General features: G+C 40.1%; 1 protein-coding gene across 1 annotated transcript in view; it reads left to right on the plus strand.

Moving 5' to 3' along the window:
• The window catches only part of itpk1a (inositol-tetrakisphosphate 1-kinase a), a 31,990-nt gene that overhangs the window by 3,430 nt on the left and 4,953 nt on the right, over positions 1-23,607 (plus strand). Inside the window, exons 3-10 of the mRNA XM_053489568.1 lie at positions 3,451-3,475; positions 16,050-16,175; positions 16,325-16,442; positions 18,477-18,575; positions 19,232-19,272; positions 20,844-21,009; positions 21,292-21,359; positions 22,310-22,472. Coding sequence (XP_053345543.1) covers positions 3,451-3,475; positions 16,050-16,175; positions 16,325-16,442; positions 18,477-18,575; positions 19,232-19,272; positions 20,844-21,009; positions 21,292-21,359; positions 22,310-22,472 — 806 coding nt within the window. The remainder of the gene's footprint in view (positions 1-3,450; positions 3,476-16,049; positions 16,176-16,324; positions 16,443-18,476; positions 18,576-19,231; positions 19,273-20,843; positions 21,010-21,291; positions 21,360-22,309; positions 22,473-23,607) is intronic.

The raw sequence follows: 23,607 nt of genomic DNA on the forward strand, positions 1-23,607 counted from the left end.
CTCTCCTGTGGTGTTCAGCTCAGGCGTCAGCGCCGTGTTTGAGTTATAGTTGCACTTTACAGCCATTTTTATGAGACAGTAATACGGCCCCAGGAGGACTGTTGGCCATAAAAAGGCAGAATGTGGTTACACAGAGTGCAGCAGGGCATCTGTGAGCGCACCGAGCCGACCACCCGCTTCTGGATGCTTTTACAGGGTAACATTGCTAACATACCCTTCCAGAACACACACACACACACACACACACACACATGCAAGACAGCACTAATGCATTGTATTCAAGTCTCAGGCTGCAAACTTTTCTAATCAACATTACATGATATGGGCAAAAGTATGTGCACCCCTGTCCATTTTACCCCTATGTGGGATTCTGAAGCTCACAGGTGGGCAGAACGTCCTTGTATTTTGTAGTATTACAGTTTCCGTTCACTGGAACTCAAACACTCCTCCAGCATTCTGTGAGATCCACAAAGTCAGCTCCATGATGACATGGAGTGTTAGGAGTGTGTTGAAGTGGAAGAACTCGAGTGTCCTGCACAGACTGAACTCAGCCCCACTGAACCCCATCAGCTTTGGGACTGGGTATTGGACTTTTCGACAAACAGGCCTCAGTCTGTTAAGATCTGTTAAGATGGCGTTTCATCGTTCACCATCATTCTCAACACTGTCTCCCCACAAGGGTGTGTCCTCAGCCCCCTCCTGTACACAATGCTTACATATGATTGCTCTGCAAGCAGTCATAAAGTTTGCAGAAGACACGGTTATGGTTGTACTGATCACCAACAACGACGAGTCAGCACACGGGCAGGAGGCGGAAGAGCTGGTGGACTGATATAACGCCAATAATCTGTATATCAATGTGGGGAAAACTAAGGGGATGGTAGTGGATTTTAGGAGGGGAGGGCATACACCTCCTCCCTCTTTATAAGAGGAGAAGCTGTGGAGCTGGTGACCACGTATAGTACTTGGGTACACCTGCGTATCTGTAGCAACCTCACGCAGCCAACAAACACAACCAGCACCATTAAGAAGACTCCCCAACACCTTTACTTTCTGAGGAAGCTTAAGAAAGCTGCTCCCAGTTCAGCGGATAATTAAAATTTTACTTTGAGACATTGAGTATTTTATTTGAAAGTAACTTTAAACATGGCGTCTTTTCTTTCAGAGTTCAAAATGTTTTTCTTGCGTGCAGAAATAAGATTTCGTTTATATATGCAGTGTTATCTTCATTTTAGATGTCAAACGGGTTTTGTGACATCTGGTGTTTTCTTTTCTGTGGGTCCAAATGGCTCTTGAAGTGTTTAAGGTTGCGACCCCTGCTCTAGAGTATATTTACTCCAGAAGATGCAGAAGCAGAGCAGAACATCATGCTAGATCCCACCCATCCACCCGGCATATGATTTATTTGCTCCCTCAGGTAGAAGGCTAAGAAGTCTTAGAGCTTAAAGTTGCAGTGTTTTCCCGAGGCTGTGAGGATAATTAACTCAAAGATTTTTAAAGATTTCACTAACCTGAGTCATATTTTTTTAAACCAGCTGTGGGTTTATTCCTTATTTTTATTTATTACTATATGCTATATAGTATATAATACTATATACTTTTATTGGCCTAGATACATTTAGCTTTCTTTAAATTGTTTATTATTATTATTATTATTATTACTGAGATTCTTTTTTTATGTTTTTTTCATTCTTTCATGTCTAACATGTTGAATGGCATTAACCTAACCTAACCTAACCCAGACACGCTTTAACATTTATTGGATTCCCCTTTCCCCCTCCTCCAAAAAAGCTTTATTTAATTGATTTATTTATTAACAATGATTTAAACACACTGTAAACCCGGATAAGTTGGCAAAACTCAAAAAATTTGAAGTTATCAGTTACATCAAAGTTTTAAGTAATGATGTTTACTATGGAACTATGAGTTTTTGTGTTTGTTGTACTCATTTATATTAATCGTTCTTTACTTGCGTTATTGAAAAGCCTAAATCATTTTTTTTGTTGTTGTTGCAAATCAAATAAATTGTTGTTGGTCTTTCGGCTGATCCCGGCTGTGGGTCGCTACAGCAGACAATCCGGCCCGCACACAAGCTGGGTACAGGTTTTACACCAGATGCCCTTCCTGACACGACCCTCCCATTTTATCTGGGCTTGGGACAGGCACTTCATCCAGTTGTTAGGAATCGAACCCGGGCCTTTCGCATGTCAGGTGAAACACCTACACTGAGCCACCAGTGCCCTATAGCCAGACGTCAGACACAAAATCGCTAGTCTGAAAGATTTTAAGTTGGTGGAACTTTAAGGTGACAGTTACTGTTACTTAAGTACTTACAGATACTAAAAAATATAAAATTTGTTCAGCTAACTTGAAAAGTGTCATTTCTACAAACTCAAAGAGCAAAATGTTCCAATAGGTCTATTAATTTGAACTAATTGTAATTATTTAAGGTAACAGTACTCAGTATGTTTAATTACTTTGAGCATTAGGGTGTACAGTGCAGTACTTTTACTTATTTTGCCTTCTTTATCTTTTTTAGATCCCTAATATTTATTTATTTGTTTTTTGGTTGTTTGATGATTTATTTAATTATTCACGTTTGTAGCATTTGATTGAAAATCAGACAGAATTCCATAGACAGAATCTGTCTATCTATAGGTGTGTAACTGAAGTATGCATCTACATAGCTCGTTCTCTATCTCCCTGCATGTGTGTGTGTGTGTGTGTGTACATACACGTTTATCACCTCAACCCTTGACCTCCTGCTCCTATCTGATAGAGATTGTGTGGTGGAAGATTATTACCACACTTTCCTGTTACTGCAGCAGTGTGTAAGCCCTGGTGTGTGTTAATCCAACACGACATGTCTGTAGTCAGCTGTGTGTGTGGCGGTGTGTGGGGGCGGCATCTGAGGTTATAGGATTCAGTGTTGTATTTGTGTGAATGATGGGATCCTCCTTTCGGTTGCTAAGCAACAACATAATCACTCACTGTTTCCATTGTACGATTTTTTTTCCTGCTTTTATATTAAACTTGGCAAGTCTTCCACAAGATTATAAAATAAAACTTATTTTATTTGATTGTTATATAACTTTTAACTGGTGTTTTAACCCTTAATATTAAAACATGACCTCTAACATTTTGACGGCTCACTATTACGTTACGTAACCTTTAATAATATTTTCTACTTCAAAAGACTTGACTCAACCGACAACAAAAAGGAAGTCCACTGTGCATTGCGTATCTCATGACAGGAAGTGAAGTAATTTGTGACATGTGATGATTGAGTGATGTGTGACTCTGAGACATGTGATGATTGTCCAGATGTTGGGTTCAAGGGTTCTTCATGGGTTCTCCTCTGAGCTGTCACTTTACAGTAAGAGTACACACATCCAGATTTCCTGTAGATGCTAATTTTTCTCTCCTTTGTGTGTTTTTTTGTTGTTGCAGGAAGCAGGGCATTGAGATGGTTCAGGTAAGTACCCTTCAACCCCAGTCTCATACTCCAGCAGGAACCCTCTCTCAGTGTGAGATAACACCAAGCTGATGTGGTGTGAATGTGAATGTCAGGGAGAAGAGTTGTGGTGTTGTGGTCTCCTGAGGAAGGAGGACCATCAGGTGTTGAAATTCTGTAGCAGTGGAACATCAGTAATGTAATCGTATACAGTACTGATAAAGTACACAGTAATAACACATGGGGCTGAGTTTGAGTAAAACAGATGCAAGTCTCAGGTACAAGTGATTCTGACCCATCGACTTAAACAAGGAGCTTTGAGTCTTTTGTGGGCGTGGCATGTTCAAAAGTTGCATTCCAAATGTCAATCGGTCATAATTTATTTGTGATACATTATACTTCTTCTTTTAGATGTTTCTTTAGATCTACCTTTTAATCCCTTTCCTATCAAGTCATTCTAAACTGTACTTTACATAATCGTGTTGCAAACGCCAGCAGAGGCTGAAAAACAGTATTTTTGGACAGTCTGCAGTGTCTTGTCTCTTATGGCATGGATCTAGAGCTAGACATGCCTGAAAATATCCAGTCCTGAGAGCTTTTTCCCCTTTCTCAGGGTCAGGTCATGAGATCATTCCATCTGCAAGTCACTGGCACAGGTTTCATGCCGGATGAACTTCCTGTCACGGGCCTGGTCCCACCATCTCCTCAGGGATTGAGGAAGACATGTATCTGTTCTAGCACCTACAGAAGCTGGTGGAGTGAATTTCCTCTAAATGTCCATAGAGTCACCATCAATAGTTAAACAACGACTAAAGACCTATCTGTTTTTTAGGTATTTGGGTTATCCCCACCAAAAAAAACAAACAAACAAAAGAATTCCCAACAGTGTTTGACTGATGGTACATCTGGTTGATAACCCAGTAAGGCAATGTAAAGATGTATTTATTGATGGAAGTACTTATGCAAGGGTGTCTGCCAAATGATGTCAATGTAAATGTACCCCAAACATTACTCCAGGCTTGGGACTGGCACTGAGGATGCCCTCACAGTGGCTGCTAGATATTATATATGGTCACATGGTTAATGGTCCTGCCCACAGACCCAACGGTGCCAACCCAGTAATGACAGAGCTTGAACCTCTAACCCTCCAATCATAGGGCCAGAGCCTCACCTGCCTGAGCCACCCTGTCCACCAGTCCCAAGGGCTTTACATTAGAAAAATCTGGCAACATCAGAATAATTATTTAAAGCAAGAGCGTATGTGAAAAAGTATGTGCGTAATCTGAATCACGTTATGAGATGCTTTCATACTGACGAAATGTTTGCGTCAGTCAATCAGACACTTGAATTTAGGCCCCCTAAATATTTTTGCAAAGAGTGTGTAATTGAAAATGGTATAAGCAGCATTTATATCAGAAAGATCTGTATAAAGCATAGATATGGTCTAATCGGTCTTGTCATTTGCTTCTCTTGGGAGAAAAGCCGAAATACAGTCATACCACTATGAGCTGGCCCTTTGTGAGATGCAGTTAGGATGGATATGTTGCTGAAACCTCATACTCAGTCCATACAATCGCTGATAAAGAATCCTGTAATTATACACCGTTATCACTAAACTGTTAGGTGTAGTTTATCAGGGTAGTATCGCATCAAAAACATCATACTGTGTACGGAATCGTATTGAGAAAAAATAACATCGCATTTCTTCTAATTTCAAGGTGCATCGTGGGATCTTATTCCTGAAGCACACACCAACCAAGTGTCACTATCTAACATTAAGCTCTCTGGCAAGCTTTCTAAACAAAAATTGACCTTTAATGTGAGGGTAGAACGACTACAGAAAGGCCACATCTATACCAAAATAGAATTTTCCATTCTCCAAAGAGGGGGCAAATACTTAAATAATCCAAGTGTGTGTGTGTGTGTGTGTGTTTATATCCCATATGTTATATTTTAACTCTGCACATTCTCCAGTCTGATATCTGCAGTCATCCAATCCCAACCCTGATTAGCTGAGAAATCCTGCGTCTGGTTATCTGATCTATAACCGTGCTGGTGTACACACAGTTCCCAGGTCCCGGTATGTTCCTGAACTTCCCTGGATGTTCCCTGTCGTCCCTGTAATGTGTTGCGGAGTACTCTGGTGTAGAATAAACATCAGAATCTGTTCATCAGTTTAGAAGTGAGCCATATTTAGCTTCGTTTCCCAGCCTCATGTTGGTTTAAACTCTTAAAGGTCACCTCCTTGGCCATGTCGCCTTGTCCCCAAGTGTACACTTCAAGAATATTTCATATCATTTTTAATCAAGCAATATGGAAGCACAATGTACCACTAGAAATCTTAAAATCTCAGGACTTGAATTTTCTTGAAACATTCTCAGTAGAATATTTTATTTTATATTTAATAAAAGTACAGTAGGATGGGAATCTCCAGGAACCAACCGACATGATATTATCATGATACCTCTGTGCGATTCCATCTGTATTGCGATTCAGAGTATCGCGACTTGTAGAGTTTACACCATTAATATTAATAACACTGACCCAGTTGGAGTCGATTACAGGGAATGCTTTCGTCGAGGCTTTAAAACGACCAGGGATGTTCGACTGATAAATATTTGATTTCAGCATCAGATTGACGTCACAGAACGTTGCGCATGAATAAGTTCCACAGCGGTAATAACGTGTCATGGTGTGTAGCTCAGACAGGCGCTTCATCCTACACCGCCGCTCGTCTTCCAGACGCGACTTACTGTACACACGTCTGGGTGAGTGATGAATCTCCTGCGCTCTACGCAAAGTATTTAGTTAAAGCGCTAGGACTTCCACTTTCTGTCCACTAAAACCTAATCCCTGTTTAATCAAGCGCTCTGACAGCGCGGTTCAACATCCTCCTAAAATACACTGCGCTTAGATCATCTCCTCCATGGTGGAGAACGCTTTCCTGACCTTACTTGTGCATGGTTTTGTTACTAATCTAAATAAAGGTGTGGGCTTCAGGTAGAGCGTGCTTTAATCAAAGAGGAAATGCTGTTTTGTTCATTCAAAGCATGTTAATTTAAATCACACATGAATATGATGTGAATTAAATCCTTACCAGTTATTGGTACACTGCCTCAAACACATGCATTCATCTGTTAAAGTACTGGATACCTGTTGAACATGAAATGTTTCAGTGTCCTCACAAATCACTTACGTGGTACATGTGACTCGAATGATCAGAAACTGGTACAGGTTATTTACGGAGAACTGCTGATCTGATGATTTGGTATGAATTATCAAGACTTTTCAGAAACTGCCCTGATTTCCGAACTCAAAAGTCCTATGATTTTTCCTCATGGATGTACAGTATGAAGGCAACCCATTTTCAGAGTTTTTCCTTCCCGTCCTGTGAGTTCATCCCTTTCACAGCAACCTAAATCCGTGTTCCTTACACCAACTTATAAGCAGTCTTTACAGCATTTGGCAGACGCCCTTATACAGAGCAACTTACTTAAAAAAAATTCTTATTATACATCTGAGCAGTTGAGGGTTAGGGGCCTTGTTCAGGGGCCCAACAGTGGCAACTTGGTGGTGCTGGGGTTTGAACCTGGGACCTTCTGTTTAGAAGTCCACTGCCTTAACAACTCTAGGCTGAATCTTACTCACTTCATCCTCTCTGATTAAGTGCACTACACTGTTTTTGTCAATAGTGTCTTTATATATGTAGAGTAACACAAGTCTGACCTGAACAACCCACTTAAAAAAGCTAAATATGGAGCTCAGAAAGTGTGTAAACACCATCCTGAGTACAAGAAACTTGTGTTACTACGCCGCGACTTTTTGCACTTAGCGAATAGTGAACTTGTTTACAGCCTGATTTAGGTAGAGGAGATGGCTCTTTTAGACGACTTAATTAGCAACGTTATAAGTCGAACAAACTGAGAATTGACATCGAACAAGCATTTGGAGCTGACGTGAGAAACCCCCAGGAACTGGGAGCAGATGTAGACGCCGCTGAAACCGGCACACGTGAAGAGGCGTGGACTTGGATTAATCACATAAATCTGAGATCACTTAATCTGATCTGCGATTTAATGTCACAGAAGGAAGAAGTAGAACAGTGTTGTGGCTGGAGGTGAAGTAGTATTTGGATGGGATTAGTTTCCCATGTGGAGTTGTGGAGGTGTGTCACGTCATTATTCCTGGTGTATCTCTGAGATTTTATACACGTGAAAAGTTTATTTTAGATCTATAAAAAAATAAATATTTATCCCATCCTGGGTTTCAAGTTAAGATGGGGGTTAAACCAGCAGAACTGTAAAATATAGATGATGTGTCTGAGAAACGATTTCTCGTGAGGTTTTATTTAAGCCGTCGCGTACAGGTCACGTGACCTAGTAATGATCAAGCCTGGTCACGCCCCTGCAATAAGCACCTAGAATAAAAGCCTAATCCCATCCGAGGCGCCGAACTTGACATTGAGTTACACACCAGTGTGTGTATGTGTGTGTGTGTGTATATGTGTGTGTGTGGTGTGTGTGTGTGTGTGTTTGTGTGTGTGAAGGTTGGTTATAGACAAATGGGCAGGGCAGCGAGACACGGTCAAGGTCCTGCAGCCTTTAGCTGAGCTCTTTAATATCTGACAGACAGCTAGATAAGGACTGACTCAGCTAAAACACACACACACACACACACACACACACACAGGCACAGACACACACACCCATGCATGCACGCAATCCATTCAATGCTGAGAGAGATGACATTGTCAAGGCCAGAATGAAGATAAACAGAGGGTGTGGACAGAAGGGGGAACACACACACACACACACACACACACACACTGACATCTTTATCTTACTTCGTCACACCCAGTTACAATCAATCTCCCTTGAATAATCGATGACATAATGTCTGTGATAAGACTGGCGGTTTTGCGGTTACTACGTGACTCTAGTACCAGGTGGAGCTTTCCTCCATCTTCATCATCTTTAAACAGAACGGTCTACACACACATACGTCTTCCACCCTCGTCCTGATGGACACGTAGAACCCTGACAGCAAAGGCACATCAAACCCTTTAAGAAAGCTAAGAGCGCTTAATTATCCAGCCAACACTTAAAGAACCACTTGTTTCTGAAAATGATCCAAATTATTGCTAATTACGCAGGTTATATAGGACAGGTTATTCTTTACAGGTGGATGTGATAATAAAGGGTTCCCAGCCTCTTATAGCAGTACGTGAATAATGTAGGAGGACATTAACTTTATAGGTATAGAGCATTTAAACCAACAGTGGCTTACCTAAACCCTTTCCTGTAGAATAATTGAATGAATTAATAAATAAATAAATAAATAAATAAATAAATTCAGAATGTGCATGATAAAACAATCTTAAAAGCCCAACAGAAGAATAAATCTCATTCACTCCGGAGGAAACCCACTAAATCCACGTACACAAACCCGAGGTGGAAATCGCACCCTCAACCCTGGAGGAGCCACAGGGTTAACCACTACTCCACCATGCAGCCTTAGAATAAAACTGATAATTATACGTTATACCTTTTTCTATACACTTTTCTCATTTATTTCCATCAGTTTTTTTGTAACTCTGTAAAGATGCATTGTGACAGTGAGCGTTGTTAAAAGTGCTATTTAAATAAAATGGAGTTTAATTGAATTGAATAAAACACAATGCTAAACATTAGAAATAGAACATGAAAGCAGAAAAAGTATATTAAAAGTTTAAAAAAGTATTTTAAAAATGTATTAAACAGCACCAATTTAAGCACCGAGTAAAACGGTTCTTGTTCAGCGGATTAATGGGATCCAGGAAACTAACAAAAGAAATCTTGGACAGAATCAGTGCCAAGACTGTTTTGATCTGAATCTTTTGTTGTGAACTCGGCCTCAAGCTGCTCTCACACTCCAGACTCGGGCATGGATCTGATACACTTAACCCCAGCGCCTGGTACGTTTCAGTAGTCTTAAACAAGGTTTGATTATATTCAATTAAATTCAGGTATATTTTATTTGTATAGCAGTTTTAACAAGGTCATTGTCACAAAGCAGCTTTAAAGATGAAAAAAAAAGTATCGAAATTAATTTGAAATCTGCGAAAAGAATGTTTATAAATCAAAATGATCAGATTGTCCCTGATGAACAAGTCGAGGTCCTTGAGATGGCAGTAGGAAGAAACCTTGAAGCCTCCGAGTGGCGCAGTGGTAAAGTGCTTGCCCTATCATCTGGTTCGATTCCCGGGTGATGCTGTAACCTCTCGCAGCCGGAGGTCTAGAGAGAGCTGATTGGCCGAGCTCTCTCAGGGGGAAGGGATGACAGGTACCTGCGCTCCCACATTAATCACGGCTCTACAGCCAATCAGGGGCGCCTGTGAGCTCGCGCACGCGGAAGGAGCGGCTAGCGCTTTCCTCCGAGTGTGTTACTCCGCCCCTAACGGTGCGTGAGCAAGCAGTTCGAAAAGATGTGGTCGGCTCGCGTCACGTGTTTTATAGGAAACACGGGATAGTCTTCGCCCTCCCGACTGAGTGGTAGTAGAAGCCTAAAAAACGCAACTAAATTAGGGGAGAAAATCGGGAAAAAATCCACAAAAAAAAGGGAAAAAACCTTGAGAGAAACCCAGACTTAACAGGGAACCCATCCTCATCTGGGTGATAACAATTGATTTGAAGACATACTGTGTGTTAGGAAGCTGGAAGTTCAGTATAACAGGAGATGACAGGAGGAAGAACTTTTTTTTCTTGAACCTTTATTTTTTAATTATTAACTTTTAAAGAAACTCTTTACTCTTAGACAAAAAAGGTTATTTGTGGTTCCTAAGGGTTCTGTAATTAACATTTTTGAAAAAGGGCCTTTCTTACAGACCTACGCTGTTGTAGGTTCCAGTGGAGAAAGAGGGACCAGAAAAGAAAAATCTGGGAGTGTAATTTTTATAATGGTTGTGAGAGCACACACACACACACACACACACACAATAAGACAGCAAGAGAAATACAAATAAAAACAAATCCTTGTATTGTGATGATTTGATCAGCAGGTTGCAGGTGCAGGGTTGTCCTTTTTAGCGTGTGGTTGGTAATAACTGATTACCCCCAAACCCCCCCCGCACACACACACCCGGGACTTAAGTAAACACTTCATTCACGGCCCCAGGAACACTTCCTTTCCTTTAAACCCAGAACCGGTTCTGTGGCATGAACAGAACAGAACCTTCAGCTCTCATTAATGTCCTTTAATCCTGACAGATAAGTGGAGGCTTATAGTTCTGTAATAGACACGGGGAGTGTTTGCAGTAACCTCCACTGTGTGTTTGTGTGTGTGTGTGTGTGTGTGTGTGTAATGAGGATGTAAAGAGAGCAGAAACACACACTGAAGTGATTTTCAGGAAGAACCGGCTGGATGAGGAGGAAGAATAAATACGGGCCAGAGGCAGACCCAGAGGGGGTTTAGTTTCATCCCACACAGTCACTCTCTCACTGAGCACTGTGTGTGTGTGTGTGTGTGTGTGTGTGTTTGTGCGCTGTTTGTGCTGTTTATTCGTACCATGTGTGTACTGTTTATGCACCATGCATTTATTGTGTGTGAAATGTGTGTAAGTGTGTGTTCTATTTGAGTGTAGTGTATGTGCCGTGTGTGTATGTGTGTTTGTACTGTTTATGTACCATGTATTTACTGTGTGTAGTAAATGTGTATGTGAGCTGGTGTATCATGTTCATACCATGTTTATTGTGTGCGTGTGTGTGTGTGTGTGTGTACTAAGTGTGTCTACAGTGTGTGCCATTTGTGTGTATTATGCGTAATGTACATTTACATTTAGTCATTGGCAAACACTCTTATCCAGAGCGACTTACATTTTTATCTCATTACACATCTGAGCAGTTGAGGGTTAAGGGCCTTGCTCAAGGGCCCAACAGTGGCAACTTGGTGGTTGTGGGGTTTGAACCTGGGATCTTCCGAACCGTAGTCCAATGCCTTAACCACTGAGCTACCCCTGGCCCATCTAATGTCATTAGTGTGTAATGTGTTTGTGTGTGTGTGTATGTTGTGTGCCATTAGTGTGACCTGTGTGTGCTGTATGTACCAAGTGTGGGCCCTATGTGTGCACGCCATATGTGCGCACAGTGTATGTACTTTGTATTGTGTGAGTGTGTGTGTGTGTGTGTGTGTGTGTGTGTGTATATACAGTACATGTCTCTGGCTGGATTGTAAGGTCATAATGTTCTGAAAGTGCTGAAAATCCTATGGTCCTAAAGTGCTGAAGGTTGTACATTTCTGAAGGTCTGAGACACTGCAGGTCCAAACGTGGTGTGAGTATGGAGGAACAGTCTGGAAAGTAACAGACTGAAGAGAAACAGCCTAGAAAGGGAAAATCCTGGAAAGGAACAGTCTGGAGAGGAAAAGCATGGAGAGGAACAGTCTAGAAAGGGAACAGCCTAGATAGGAACAGACTGGAGTGGAACCGAATGGAGAGAAACAGCATGGAGAGAAACAGCATGGAGAGGAACAGCATGGAGAGGAACAGTCTGGAGAGGAAGAGCCTGGAGAGAAACAGCATGGAGAAAAACAGCCTGGAGAGGAACAGTCTGGAGAGGAACAGAATGGAGAGGAACAGCATGAAAAGAAACAGCATGAAGTGGAACAGCATTAAGGGAAATAGACAGTCTAGAAATAGACAGTCTGGAGAAACTGCATGGAAAGGAATGTAGAGAACCAGATTGGCCCTGTGCTCTCGGTGCACTTGGTTCTGAAGCTGTAGTGCCAGTGCCTGCAGAGAGAAACAGTCTGAAGTGGAACAGTCTGCAGAAGAATAGCGTGGAGAGAAACAGCATGGAAAGAAACAGCCTGGAGAGGAACAGCATGGAGAGGAACAGCCTGGAGAGAAACAGCATGGAGAGAAACAGCCTTCAGAGCAACAGCCTGGACAGGAACAACATGGAGAAAAGCAGCGTGTAGAGGAACAGCCTGGAAAGGAAAACAGTCTGAAGAGGAACAGCATGGAGAGGAACAGCCTGCAGAGGAACATACTGGAGATGAACATGAAAAAGAAGAGCCTAGAGAGGAACAGTCTGGAGAGGAAAAGATTTGCTCTGTGCTCTCGGTGCACTTGGTCCTGAAGTTGTAGTGCCAGTGCCTTTCCCTCAGATTAATTCCCCAGTGTAAACATTAGCTCCGTGTGAAACAATTGCAGTAGCTTTAAAGTTTGTTCTGTTTATTATTATAACAAGAAAAATGGATACATTATTACAGCCTGAAAGCAAAAATAATGGCACTCTGGGGAACAAAACATCGGTCTTCCATGGCATCATTTATAACAGCGTACAGGAAGCGTCTCTTCTCCCCACATCGCTGAACTGGCATGGGTCTCTAAGCCATGACCTCGAACCTGATGACCGTAGATAATGATGTAATTCCCGCTCTCCCCCTCCTCCTCCTTCAAAAAGCTTCATCCTTTCTGCCAAATATCCCAGCACTTTCTTCCAAAGAAAACCTGCATGCTCTAGAGGGTCAGTCCCACAGGACCCGGCTCTGGTACTCTGTACTCCGAGCTCTCCTTGTAGTCTTATTTTTAGTACTTTCAGCCCACACATTTTCGACCGCCAGCTCAGCTTATTATCTTCCGTCACAAATCCAGAGATCGTTTTTTCTGGGTCATGTCTGAGGACATTTCTCTGAGGACTGACTCCGTTCTACCAGTTGCTTTATGTTTCTTTATTAGTTTAATCGTGACATCAAGCATCAAGCACACAGAGCACATTACATTTCTTATTTAATTTAATAGGTTAGACCTTCTTTGAATAAGCGACATGGTAATGCATCAGTGTGAAGCCAGAAAGCACTTCCTGATTGCTTAAAAGAGCTAATAATTTAGATCATTCTGATTCTTTGGGAAAGGAAATGCAATTCTCAGAGACATTTCTACCATATAAATATATATTTGTAAGGAGGTTTCCATCCATACATTAGCGTTATAGATTATAATGTTTAGGAGTTATATTGATTAAAACTGAAATTAAATAGAAGAAAATGTAGCATTTTACAATTTTAAAGATTTAATACTTTTTTTTCATATTGGCTATTTTAGAATTTGATTAAAACAATATTGCAATATTCATGGTAATTGGGAAAAACAAATTGCAAAGTTACTTATCATACATTCTGAAACCCTAACCATAACTCTCTGACAAGATGAAAATAGTTATTGAAAATGTGCATAATTAAGGATTGCAAATTCATCAAAATTGTTCTATTTAAAACGCTTACTAATAGAGACAGTGATGAGGGGGCAAAGAGTCAAAGGGGTCCATGTAGAAGGTATAATATTTATGGTTTCCCCTATAGATACAGGAGATCCTTTAATGTTGTTGTTGGTCTTTCGGCTGCTCCTGGCAAGGGGTCACCACAGCGGACTATCGGGTCTCCACACAAGCTTGGCACAGGCTTTACACTGTCTTTCTGATGCAACCTTCCTATTTTATCTGGTTTGGGGTTTTTATCCAGTGGCTGGGGTTTGAGCATTGGCTGGAAATCGAACCCAGGTCTTCCACAGAAGCCCTATGGGAGATCCTTTAATAATTTCTAACAAAACTCTAAAAAATCCAAAATGGTTTAAAATTAAAGTCCCAGCTCAAAAATATTGAAACCAAAACAGAAAAAATGGCCGTGAAAAGAAATGCGAGAAACAAATATTTATTTTTCCAGCAAAAAAACTGATCAAACTGGTGTTTGTGCAATAATGTGGACAATGCAAGCGTGCAAAAGCAGCACAGTGGTGTATCGGTTAACGCTGGGGCCTTGTATGTCCAGCATCAAGAATTCGATTCCTGCCTCAGGTGTGTGTGTGTGCGTGAAGTTTGCATGTTTTCTCTGTGCTTTGTGGGTTTCCTCAGGATACTTTATAGTCCACAGTCATGCAGAGTAGGCTTGGTTTCCAAATTGTCCAGAGTACCCATAATGCCCACAGTGAGTAGGTATGTGCTTGTGTGCCCTGCATTGCACTGGTGAACCCTGCCTAGTGCTCTTAGTCCCCTGGACCTTGAGTCTCCCTTGACCCTGTACTGGATGGGAAAAAAAAAACACAGGGGTATTATAAGCTTTAGCCTGATACTTTCCTCTAAGCTCATTTATTTTATCGAATTTAAAAAGATCTGATTTTCTGAAGATCTTCTGACACATTGTGGGTCTGTGTTGTTCTGTTTGAACGAAAAGATATTCTTGATATTGTGTGTTTATTATAAACAGACAGTTAATCAGAGCAAAGTTCATTGCTCTGTTTAAGGAACACAGTAATAACCTTTAGACGTTTAAATACGTTACGTGCCTTTTACTCCTGCAATAAATCAGTCTAGATAAGACTGTATGCTGTTCATTAAACACAGTGAATAAATAGTCTCCTTTTATGCACGCTTAGAAAATACACTTCATTTCCTCGGTTGTTCCTGTACAAGAACAATCCGCTCAGTGTTTCCCAGGTAGAAAGAGTAGCTTGTAGAACTCTGCAACCAGGTTAAGAATCTTTTATTATCCATAATCCCATTATCACATTGTCATAGGGCCCTCCCATATATTGGTTCATAGTCCCTTCCATGGGGCCAAACAGGGAAAAAAACAAAGCTTTTAGAAAGATTAGAACCTTTACACATTCAATGAGCAATTAAAGAACCCTTGAGGAACCTTATTTTTGTGTATTTTTTCTAGGTTTTAAGAAGATCTTCTTGTAAGCTTGTACTACACAATTACCCACTTGATATATACCATCTTAAAAATGCTTCATCAAGGGTTCTTTGAGAGTTCATGAGGGTTCTAAGAGATGTTCTACATTAAACCTTTTTTGAATAACATGACCAATAAAACTTACTCTAAAATTATGAGCAGAACCCTACAACAGAAGCTTCTTTGCAAAATATACGACCCCCTTCATTATCCAAGAAACACTTAAATAACACAAGTAACAAGAATAAAACAAATAGATATTAGGAAGAATCTTAGAAAAATATCAGCACGGCCATGATGCTATGAGGTCGCAGCCCATGCACTGAAGATATCACAACTGTGCTGATATTCAGTACAACAGCACAACCTCGTGAGTGATTTGGGATTTAGCCTTGTGTTAGATGCTAGTTAGCTTTGGAACTTGCATTACTCGTGAACAGAACAACACGGGCGGTTCAGAGGATATTCAGAATGACTTACCTGTAAAAGTGATTACTGCAGAGACGGCGTGTTGTTTAGGACGACATAATGTTATCAGGTGTGTGTTCTTACTGAAAGTGCTTCTGTGCCTGGTTGTGAATGTGGGTTTTGTCAGGCAGCTGCTCTCTCCACATTTCTGTGAACTGTACAGACCTACTCTTACCTATGCTGAGACCCACAGTTAGTGTCATTAACCACTGGACAACACGTGGCATGCTGAGTAATACATATGGTTACAACAGAAGGACCCTTAGTAGTGTACGTACTGTGCAGAAGCAGTTCTTGGAGTTAGGAGAAAGGTCATGTGTGATAGATTGTTCCTGGTTTGTCTTGGTAATGCACCTATATCTATAAATATAATAATCATAATGAATATTGACCTGTTGACTCCACTGTGGTTCTGCAGCTGGATCTGAGCAGGCGACTGGAGGAACAGGGCCCGCTGGACGCCATCATCCACAAACTGACGGACCACATTGTGGAAGCTGATCAGAACGTGATTGAGGCTCAGAGAGTGGTGCAGAGTCTACAGGTAGAGCTACAGCTTCATCACACAGCTGGACTGCAGGACTTTTATACATCTTTTAAAACAACTGGTTTTAGAAGCTTTTGTTTACAGTTTAGACATCATGTTGGATTAGTTATTAATCGTCCAGTTTATTACAAACGTATTCTTTTCAGGAGTACATCGACGCCCATCCGGAGACTGTGATCCTGGATCCTCTTCCTGGTATCCGCACGCTGCTCGACCGCTTCAAGTCTTACACACTGATTCACAAAATGGAGGAGTGTATAAAGGGTCAGTTCACACTGTCACCACAGACCGCTCATCACTGTGGGAATCGGAGTGTGGGAATCGAGCTGATGATAAAGAGGGGACAGTGAGGGTTTGTTATCTACGTAGTTAAAAAATTATACGTATTTAAAGTCATCTCCAATGTGAAACCTCCATCATGCATTTCCATTAATTTAATGCTGTTATGTGATTTCACTTTACATGCCTTTTATTAAGAAAAAACCTCCAGAAAGAGTGAGGTAATACCACAAGCTCTGTTCAGCATCTTAATAAGAAAGAAGCCATTATCGACAATATAACACAGCAAAATAACAGCAACTACTACTATTACTCCTACTACTTATATTTTTACTACTACTAATTCTACAAAAACTACTACTAATACAGCATCAATAAAATTAACAGCAATTTCACTGGTACTGCTGCTGCTACTACACCTAGTACTAGACCTACTTATACTACAACAACTAGTAATTAAATTACTACTATTATTTTTATGACTCCTTTAACAAAGTAGCAATAATAATAATAACAACTATTAATAGTACTACTTATAGTCCTACTACTACTATTTATACTACTTCTACTAGAGCCACAGCTAATTGTATTACTATTAATTACCACTTCTAATAATTAAACTATTAAAACTACTACTTATATTACTACTAATAATAATACTTTGTAAAGGTCAGTGGGGGCAACACAGTGTGCTTTTATTCCTCACTTAGTCTTCGGGAGTTTGTATTGGGTATGGGTATGACAATGTTTTTCTGTTATAAAACTGCTGTTTTTTTTTTTTGTGGTTGCAAATGATAAAAAAGCAGCATACAACTAAAAGCATGAGAGATTAAAAAGGTTTTGTAAATTTTTTAAAATTATTTTCCTGATGTAAAACTTAACAAAAAAGGCAGGGGCCTTGGGATCTTTAGACACCAAGAACTTGGGACCAATAAATCGAAGTATTGTTTTCATCCATCTTTCGGTAATACAAAACATAATGAGAAAAAAACAGGACTAAGTACTAAGCCTTGAGGAATACCTCAAGCTACAGCAGCAGGACAGATACCAGTAAAACGGTGTCTGTTAACGAGTCTGGATTTAACCGAGAAATTATTAAGTAGCTGAAAGATGGCAAAGGAATGATTTACAGTATATAAGCGTGTCTGTGAGGATAACAGTCATTTACCGCACATCATCTTATAATCATACGCCTACATTAAAGGATGAGTAACTGATCAAATTTTACAAACATTAGCACAGATATGAGCTCACATGTAAATAAAGCTTGTTTCTGCCAGATGTACGTGTGTGCCAGATGTATGCGTCTAACAGTCTTGGCTCCAATCTGTAACAGCCAAGAGCTGTGTTTGGAATTCCACGCCTGTGACTCTCTCATTCACCAGGCAACTACTTCCATGGAGATTAGCGTAGGAAACAACACAGAGCGGTTTCCTGGGAAAAGAACGATAACACTACGGTCCCTGCTGTATCACATCACACCATCTCGCACTTAACCGCTGCACCGGGCTCTAACACACACACACACACACACACACACACAGTGACTAAAACTACTTTCTGTCAGGAGATGATTAATTGCTCAGAGCTTGTTTTGCTGCTGAAGATGAAACTCTGCACACACTAGAAGCTGTTTACCTCTAACTGGTTACCATGGCAACAACAGCAAGCTTGTCTTTTGGACAGTTCTGCAGCAGTAATGTGGTAAAAAAAAAAAGTTACCATACCAAGACGCAAGCCGAGCTACTGCTAACGCACAAACATTAGCGGAATCATCAGTCACCAGCTGGCGGATATTTTCCAGTCAGCATTCATCGTATGAAAGGATGTGATGGAAGATGTAGCTGTCTATGGATCAAAAAGTATAGAGCAGATTTTTAAAGGAACACTCCCCCAATCCCCCTCTGTCCCCGCCCTAATCTACAGCTTTGGTTTTAAAATAGAATGTAGCATTTGTGCTAATGTGCTAACCTAGTGCTAACCCTTGTGCTAACCTTTGTGTAACCTAATCTATGCTAGATGAGCGGATCTGCTCTCCTCCGTTCCTGGTGCTCAGCAGTGGGTGTGGCCCTGACATGTTAGATCAGCTCCGTAAGAAAGACATCACCTTCCCCTTCAGTATGTATACCCTAATAATCACTTCATAACACCTTATTAACATATACATCACCTTCCTCGAAATGAACACCTTCATAAATACTTCATAATGCCTTCTTATTCTGTACATCTTCATAATCACTTCATAACATCTTATCACTCTGTACATCACCTTCCCCTTCAGTACGTACACCTTCTAAAGAACTTCATAATGTCTTCTTCCTCAGGACATCACCTTCCTCTTCATGTACACCTTCATAAGCACTTCATAACATCTTAAAACGCTATAAATTTACTCTATCCTCTTAGAGTACACATAAACACATCAAAACATCTTGTTACTTTATACATCACCTTCCTAATCACATACGTCTTCATAACTACTTCATAATGCCTTATTAACATAACCTTCCTCTTCAGTATGAACACTTTCATACACACTTCATAACATCTTTTTACTCTATACATCACCTTCCAAAAGTCGGATTTCTTCTTTACACTCAGTGTGTCAATAAACAATGAGTTTTGATTGGCCGAGCTCGTCTGCATCCTGGATGATGATTGGCTAGAATAACCTTATGAAGTGTATAGTTTGTGTCTTTAATAAAATGATTCTGTGAGTTTCTGAGGTTAATTCTCAGCCGTAATGTGGTTATGTTTTCTGGTTATTGTTACAGTGTGTAAGACTCAGGTAGCACACGGTGTCAACTCTCATGAGGTAAGTGTGTGTGTGTGTGTGTGTGTGTGTGTGTGTGTGTGTGTGTGTGTGTGTGTGTGTGTGCGGGGGTGTTTGGGGAAACACTGCAGTGTGGCGTAGTTTCCCACCTTGTTAATGATCAAACCCGTCTTGTGTAATGAAGCACTTTGTCTCATGACTGAATGATGATCCTCCTCCTTCAGAACACACTGACTCACCTCCATTCACTGTGATACAGCCACAAGACATTTACACAATAGGGCAAAAGTTTGTACACCCCACCATAGTCATATTCATTCAGTTATACAATCAATCCACATTACAGAACATTATCAGGGTATCAGTTATGATTAATATTACAGACACTTTCAGAGTTTCAGTCAGCATCTATCTTGAAAAATATGTGCAAAAGTTTGTATCCCCACCCCATACCGTATGTTTTTTTAATCTAATGACTTGAAAAAAAAAACTCAACACACTCAAATTAACACTTTGTTATATTAAAGAAATCAAAAATTTAAACAAGCTGAAAGTAAGAAAGAAAGACTGAACAAATTAAAGAAAGCAAGTAACAATTAAATAAAAGAAATGATTACTGGATTGATTAATCAATTAATTAATTAATTTATGGAATTAATTTAAAATAGAATAAAATAAAATAAAAATAAATTAATAATATAAATAATTAAAGAATGGAAGGAAGGATGTATGAAAAAATAATGAATTACGGTATTAAAAAATTAAGAATAAAAAAATGTAATAAATAGGAAAGAATGATTTTATTATTCAATTTAAAGGAAAGAAAAAAGAAAGAGAAGTTAAAGTAAGTTTAGAAAGTAAGAAAGAATAAAATAATGAAACAGACAATTATTTAATCAAACAAAGAAGGATGCACCAATTTTGTGAAATGAAATGAGGAAAAAAAATAAACAGGAACATAATAAAAAATAAACAGAATGTTAGATATAATTAATTGAATTTAACAAAGTAAAAAGACCTATGTGAATCAGGGTGCAATAACTTTTGCACTTATTGTAGAGCTGCGTTGTGGATTATTATATAATTTTACTTATTATTAATAGAAGTGTGTATGCGTGTGTGTGTGTGTGTGTGTGTCACCGTCCTGCAGTTTTGTTCCATAATGAACACTGAATCACTGAGGAGTCAGTAATGAATCATTAGTGAATCATTAATGGGGGATTAATGAATCAGTAATGAATCAGTAATGAATCGATTGTGGAGTTGACTCACAGAATAAATGTGTTGACTCTGTGTGATAGTGCAGAATAATGAGTTACTCCAGATTGGTGGAATGATTTCAGGTGACTTAATGATGGTCAGGTGTGTTTATGAGACACTCACACACACACACACACACAGTTTACAAGCTTCATAAACACACACATACAGCTCAGCCTCGTTATCTCATTTGTGAAACAGACCTGAACACGCCTTAGTACAGATACGCCTTACTCCCTGTGTGTGTGTGTGTGTGTGTGTGTGTGTGTTTGGCTGCATAAGAGAATTTAATAGGAGTTAATGGTTACCTAAAGATAACACTGTGTGTGTGTGTGTGTGTGTGTGTCCTGTAGATGGCCATCATCTTCAGTGAGGAGGACCTGAAGGACATCACGCCCCCCTGCGTGGTGCAGAGCTTCATCAACCACAATGCCATGCTCTACAAGGTGTTTGTGGTGGGCGAGGCGTACAGCGTAGTGGAGAGACCCTCCATCAGGAACTTCCCCTCCGGACCTACAGGTAAGGCCACTTCCTGTTACACAACTTCCTGTTACACCTCAGTGTTAAAGGTACACCCACTTCAGTGTTAAAGGTACTCTCACTTTGTCCCACATGCCTCAGCAAACAGCTTTACTTTAGTTGTACAGTAAACTCTGCCCCCTACTGGCTGTTGACCAATCACATTTATTTAGTCAGTTTTATATCTTAATGCTTAGGTTTATTAATAAAATAATTGTTAGTTACATTTCCTAGAAAGTGATATAGTGTGTGTGTGTGTGTGTGTGTGTGTGTGTGTTGCAGACAGAAGAGCGATATCATTCAACAGTCATCATGTGTCCAAGCCCGAGTCATCTTCAGACCTCACCTCTGTGAGTCGGTCTCAGCATCTCAGCTTTCTCTCCTCTCTCCTCTTTCTTTGTTTGTTCCTTTATTTCATGTTAGCAATGTGTGGTTCATGTTATTCTCATGTTCTTCTTGTGTTCTTTTAGTGTACCTTTTTATGTTCTTTGCATGTTCCCTCCATGTTCTCACCATATTACCCCATATTCTGATCAACCTTCTTCAAAGAACCTTTAGTGTTCTCCTTATCTTCTCTCCATGTTCTTATAATGTTACCTCCAATTTCTCACCATGTTACTCTCCATGCTCTCACTATGTTTCCTCAAGGGTCTCCTCATGATCTCACCATGCTTCCTCCATGTTCGCACTATTTTTTATTTATTGTTCTCACCATATTCCCTCTGTGTTCTCATGTTCTCACAATGTTTCCTTAGTGTTCTCCTTATGTTCTCACAATGTTTCCTTAGTGTTCTCCTCATGTTCTCACCAGATTTCCTCAATGTTTTCCTCATCTTCTCGCCATGCTCTCAAACTTTTTCTTCAGGGGTCTCCTCATGATATCACCATGCTCCTTCCATGTTTTCACTATTTTCCCTCTATGTTCTCACCATATTCCCTCTGTGTTCTCATGTTCTCACCAGTTTCCCTCAATGTTCTCCTCATGTTCTTTTCATGTTCCCTTAGTAGTCTCCTTATGTTTTATCCATATTCCCTCAGTGTTCTCCTTGTGATCTCACCAGGTACCCTCCATGTCTTCTTTGTATTTTCTTTGTGTCTCACCATGTTCTCCTTGTGTGTTTTTTTTTCTGGGTTCCCCTGTGTTTTTTAAATCTTCTTCTTTTGTTCTTTTAATGTGTTATTTCAGTGTTCTCCTTACAGTATGTTCCTGTCATGTTCTCCTTGTTTTCCCCCAGTGTTCTTTTCATGTTTTCCCAGTGCTCATGTTTCTATGCCACTTGTTCCCTTGTGTCTTCATTAGAGGGAGAACCTGGAGGGTCAGTTCAGGTCGCCCAGTGATGATGTCATCCGGAAGATTTCCAGGTATTTGAGACAGACTCTGGGTGTGTCACTGTTCGGGATTGACATCATCATCAACAACCAGACAGGACAACATGCCATCATCGACATCAACGCCTTCCCAGGTAGGAAAACAGATAAAGCAAAATATAACAAAAAAGTGTTGACACGTGTGGCGTATGGAGGCAGACAGGAAGGTGGCGATCCTTATTTTAAAGACTTCCTGTTTCTATAGAAAATGTTCCATTACAAAAAGCATGCAGGTGTTACAAGACGCTTCTGCTTCCTGGTTCACATTTTGGATTCTAAGCACATAAACGTATTGGTATCGCTCTAATTACTGACAAAATGCTTAATCTGCGAAATGTCAGGCAGCCGACATCATCAGTACATAACATTTAGAAATCACTTAAAATGTAACAGTTATTTAAAATATACATTAAAGAAAACAAAATAAAAAAATGATCACCTGGATGTAATTAAGCAAATATTTAAGACTCTTCCATTGGATAAATATCTGCAGTGATTAATACGGTTCAGCTGCAATTTATTTAACCCTAACTGATGCAGTGAGGAGCTCTGGAGACAGCGTTATGATCTGGGGTTACTTCAGTTGCTCAGGTCCAGCAATGAAATGAACTCAGCTGACGACCTGATTGTACTGAATCAGCAGGTTATCACATCTCCAGTTTGGAGCTTTGCTTTCCTGTCCGGATGGCACGGCAGTATTCCAGAATGATGATGTTTCATGACACAAATTGTGGAGTAAAATGTTGTAAAATTTTTATGTAGAGTAAAATGTTGTTTTTTGAAATGTGTTTATTCTATTTGTAATTAATTTTACATTCATTTAGCTGAAGAAAGTTTTGCTTCATTATTAAATCTGACGGTGGTTGTGACAGTAGTGTAACGACTCTCGAGTGAATATTTAGAGCATCTGTTGCTACACAAAGTCACAGTTTATTTATCAGCTCATGTGTTGATGTGTCACGATATAGGAGACCTTCTGTGCTGTTGCTGTAGTGACTGTGTGTGTGTGTATGTGTCTGTGTGAGTGGATATGTGTGTGTGTGTGTGTGTGTGTGTAGTCAGGCAACACCTCTCTCTCGGTTCATTACAGATGCACTAAAGGTGTTACTATTGCTGTTAGTCTGCTTGTTAGATATTTCCAGAATGTTCTTTGTTGTATCTTTATGAGATTAAAGTCTAAACAGTGTTAGTCAAAAACATGATGAGGTAGCGTCAGTTAGCGTACGCACC

This window comes from Clarias gariepinus, chromosome 27, assembly GCF_024256425.1.
Source record: "Clarias gariepinus isolate MV-2021 ecotype Netherlands chromosome 27, CGAR_prim_01v2, whole genome shotgun sequence".
Classification (NCBI taxonomy): Eukaryota; Metazoa; Chordata; class Actinopteri; order Siluriformes; family Clariidae; genus Clarias; species Clarias gariepinus.